The sequence below is a fragment of the Manacus vitellinus genome, unplaced genomic scaffold (genome assembly GCF_001715985.3).
Source record: "Manacus vitellinus isolate BGI_N305 unplaced genomic scaffold, ASM171598v3 scaffold_142_pilon, whole genome shotgun sequence".
Lineage (NCBI taxonomy): Eukaryota > Metazoa > Chordata > Aves > Passeriformes > Pipridae > Manacus > Manacus vitellinus.
This window is the reverse complement of record NW_021939017.1, coordinates 21,275-25,343: the sequence shown is the minus strand read 5'-3', so window position 1 is coordinate 25,343 and position 4,069 is coordinate 21,275. Positions and strand designations below refer to the sequence as shown.

The 4,069-nt window shown below is 45.6% G+C and overlaps 1 protein-coding gene across 1 annotated transcript in view; it reads right to left on the bottom strand.

The window, feature by feature from the left end:
- The window catches only part of GON4L (gon-4 like), a 32,261-nt gene that overhangs the window by 24,353 nt on the left and 3,839 nt on the right, over positions 1–4,069 (bottom strand). The window contains 5 exon segments of the mRNA XM_029958146.1: positions 1,313–1,619; positions 2,407–2,511; positions 2,694–2,789; positions 3,132–3,182; positions 3,809–3,859. Of these exon segments, the coding sequence (XP_029814006.1) occupies positions 1,313–1,619; positions 2,407–2,511; positions 2,694–2,789; positions 3,132–3,182; positions 3,809–3,859 (610 nt within the window).

The window sequence follows — 4,069 nt, the reverse complement described above, 5'->3', positions numbered from 1 at the left end:
AGAGTAAAGAGTTGAGAGTAAAGAGTTGAGAGTAAAGAGTTGAGAGTAAAGAGTTGAGAGTAAAGAGTTGATAGCAAAGAGTTAGCTGATAGTAAATAGTTGATAGTAAATAGTTAGCTGATAGTAAATAGTTGATAATAAAGAGTTAGTTGATAGTAAATAGTTGATAGTAAAGAGTTAGTTGAGAGTAAAGAGTTGAGAGTAAAGTTAGTTAATAGTAAAGTTAGTTAATAGTAAATAGTTGAAAGTAAAGAGTTAGTTGATAGTAAATAGCTGATAATAAAGAGTTAAGAGTAAATAGTTGATAGCAAAGAGTTAGTTAATAGTAAAGAGTTAGTTGATAGTAAATAGTTGATAGTAAACAGATAGTTAATAGTAAAGCTAGTTAATAGTAGAGAGTTGATAGTAAATAGTTGATACTAAAGAGTTAGTTGATAGTAAAGTTAGTTAATCGTAAATAGTTGATAAATAGTTGATAGTAAAGTTAGTTAATAGTAAATAGTTAGTTGATAGTAAATAGCTGAGAGTAAAGAGTTAATAGTAAAGTTAGTTAATAGTAAATAGTTGATAGTAGAGTTATTTGATAGCAAATAGTTGATAGTAAATAGTTAGCTGATAGTAAATAGATAGTTAATAGTAAAGGGTTAGTTAATAGTAAAGTTAGTTAATAGTAAAGAGTTGATAGTAAAGAGTTAGTTGATAGTAAACAGTTAATAGTAAATAATTAGTTAATAGCAAACAGTTAATAGTAAATAGTTAATAGCAAACAGTTAATAGTAAATAGTTAGTTAATAGTAAACAGTTAATAGTAAATAGTTAGTTAATAGTAAATAGTTAACAGTAAATGGTATTGGACAAGCAATTTCCTCAGCTCCAATTTGGAACTGAGCTCAGTTCCCAATAAACTGGACAACCAATTTCCTCAGCCAGTAAAGAGCTGATAGTAAACAGTTAATGGTAAATAGTAAAACCTGTTCCTGCAAACCACAACTCAGCCAACAGGACTGCTTGCAGAAATAGTTCTCACTGAATGTCAGAGAGGTGCCTTTAACAGCCAAAATAAAGGCAGTGAGAGACTCACGAGCACAAAGACGAAGTGTAGCTACAAGAAACTAAAAGTCTGTGTCACTAACAACATTCCTTCATTATCTATATAATATATATATTTTTTATATATGTATATATACATATACACACTATAGCTACTTCTGTTCTCCCACAGAGCCATTGTGGAGATCTAATTCCACAGGATCACAGCCCCACAGAAGGGTTTGGGACCTTAAAGGCACCTTAAAAATCACCCTGTCCCAACAGGGGACACTTTCCCCAGCCCAGCCTGCTCAGGGCTCCATTTGTGATTCAAAGGAGGGCAGACTGCACCGAGAGCAGGGGCAGCAAACCCCAGAAATCCCCCTGATTTGTGCCCAGGTGTCCCCCCCGGGCTGTACCTGGTAGGAGTCCATGCACACGGGGCTCGAGGCCAGCTCCTCGTCCACCGCGTGCAGCTTCTCCATGAACGTGCTGTCCTTGCTCTGCTTGGGCTTGGGAGGTGGTGGAGGCCCCATGGGAACAACCTCGGCACTGATGTGCCTCACAGCAGGTGGAGTGACCTTCTCCACCTAGTCAGAGAGGCCTTGGTGTTAAAAGGTTGGATTTAGAGCACGGATTTCCAAAGGACAGAATAAAGTCTCTCTTTTTTTGTTGTTGTTGTTGTTTTCTCTCCTGGCCTGGCACAAGAAGGAAGGAGGGAAAAGCTTCCCAGGAGGAAATGGATTCCTCGTGTCACACTCACTTTGGCTCTCAGAAAGCACAGAGATACGTCAAGACTTGCAGGAAAGGAGATATTTGGAGGGTTTGAGTATCAGCCTCAACATTTCTAGAGCTGATAAACGAGTTATTGTGGCAGAATCCAAGCCCACGGTGAGCAGAAGGGGGAAATATCAATATAATATTGCTCTTTCTGACTGCAGGGTCAGCTCTCAGGCACTGTCTTGCCCTTCTCTGCTGATCCTTGGTCCTTAATCACTCTGCACCTTCCACTCCCACTGAGGTGCTGGTGCCCAGAGTCACCAGAAACACCTTCATGCTTTTACAAAACCCACTTTCTCCTCTTGAGCCAAGCACAGCCAGCAACTCCCCTGCACTCCTCCCAGAAATAACCAGAAAAATAACCATTATCTGAGACAATAATTATCACCTGAGACAACTGTTTCCACCCCAAGAGCTTTAAGGGCTTATTTTGGACTTCAGTGGCCACGCAGCAGCCAAGGCAGGGGGACCCTAAATCCACCCAGCACCCGGATGTGGGGCTAATAAATGAGGAAGGAGGACTGTGGGTTGGTTCTGAGGGAGGAAGGGGCTCCCCCCCGGGTTCTGAAGGAGGAAGGGGCTCCCCCCCGGGGTTACCTCACAGGGGGTCCCCCCCTCCTCGTCGGACGAGCGCCGGGCCCGGGACCTCTTGGCCCCCCGAGGGGAGGAGGCCGTGCTCTCCACATCACTCTCCAGCAGGCTCTGCAGGGCAAGACAGGCAGAAGGGCCTCAAACTCTGCTCCAGCCAACACCTCAGAGGCTCTTTTTCAGCCAAGTTAATAACAGAGCGACAAAGGAACATCACTAGAAGGTCCGGGATGATTCATGAGTGTTAAAACAAAGAGGGTTTTCCTGCCTCAGGCCTCTGCACAAGCTGCACTCACCTCTTCTGCAGTCTCATCCTCATCCTCATCATCAGGCTGGTACTCCTCATCAGATGAATCATCCTCCTCCAGGGGAATGTCCACAAACTGGGGTGGCTGCAGCACAACAGAAGTGATTTCTTCACTTATGGGAGGCACTAAATCCCATCAGAGAGACTCAGCGTCCTGCCTTTGAATAGGGAAATGGGCACAAGCAGCCAGAGGCCGTGCAAAGTTCTTCAATTTGCTCAAATATTTTATGGGGAAAGGTAGAAATCAGTACAAAAATTAAAAAAAAAATAAAATCGAAGTAACAACCCTGGGGGGGATTTGTCACAGGAATTTTTGCTGTCCCAGGGTGGGAAGCTTTTAATGGGCAGGATTAACAGGGTCAGAGCAGAGATTTCTGACTGAGGGAACACCCCAAAGCCCAGAGAGGATCCAGAAGATCCCACTCACCTTCACCTCGTTCGCCTTCTTAATGGGGGAAATGTTCCACGTCGGGATCACCTGGGGAGAGCAGAAACCCCAGAGCTGCTTCAGAGCTGTTCCCACAGCTTAAAGGGAGTTCTTAAACCCAAGGAGCCCCTGAGCCCCACCTGCACAGTGGCCAAGCAAGAAGCAGAGCTCAGCCAAAGGCTCCAAAGCCCTCCTGGGATCTCCAGGCAGCAGCCTCTGGACAAAGGGATTCCCTGCCCAGCCCTGCCCTGCCCTGCCCTGTGCTGCTCAGCTCCAACCAACTCTCTTTTACACCCTTTTAACTGTTTTTTTTTCCCACTGCAAGACTCCACCACCATGTGAGAGCTTTTAAACTCCCTTCAGGAGGCCCCAAACCCCAAACCAGCCACGGAACACCTTGAGCTGGAAGGGACCCCCAGGGATCATCCAAACCCAGCTCCTGGCCCTGCCCAGGACACCCCAAAATCCTGCCCCTGAGAGGGTTGTCCCAACCCTCCTGGAGCTCTGGCAGCCCTGGGGAGCCTGCTCAGTGCCCAACCACTCCCTGGGGGAAGGATTTTCCCAATATTCCCCTAACCCTCCCCTGACAGAGCTCCAGCTGCTCCCTCAGGCCCTGCCCCTGCTCCCCACCCAGGGAAAGGGGAGGGTGCAACAGTAAAAGCAGATTTCAGACTCACCACCCCTTTCTCCACAACCTCCTTCAGTTTGGAACGAGTCATTTTGGGCTCCTGAGGGTTTAAAACAAGACAAGAGCCACCAATTCAGCCATTTGCCTTCACTGCAGACTCTTCCCCAGCAACTCTTTACTGTGAAATTTTCTTCTTCCTTTAAATTCACCCCTTTTTAATTCACCCCCCTTAAATTCACCCCCCTTAAATTCACCTCCCTTAAATTCACCCCCTTTTTAAATTCACCCCCTTTTTAAATTCACCCCCTTT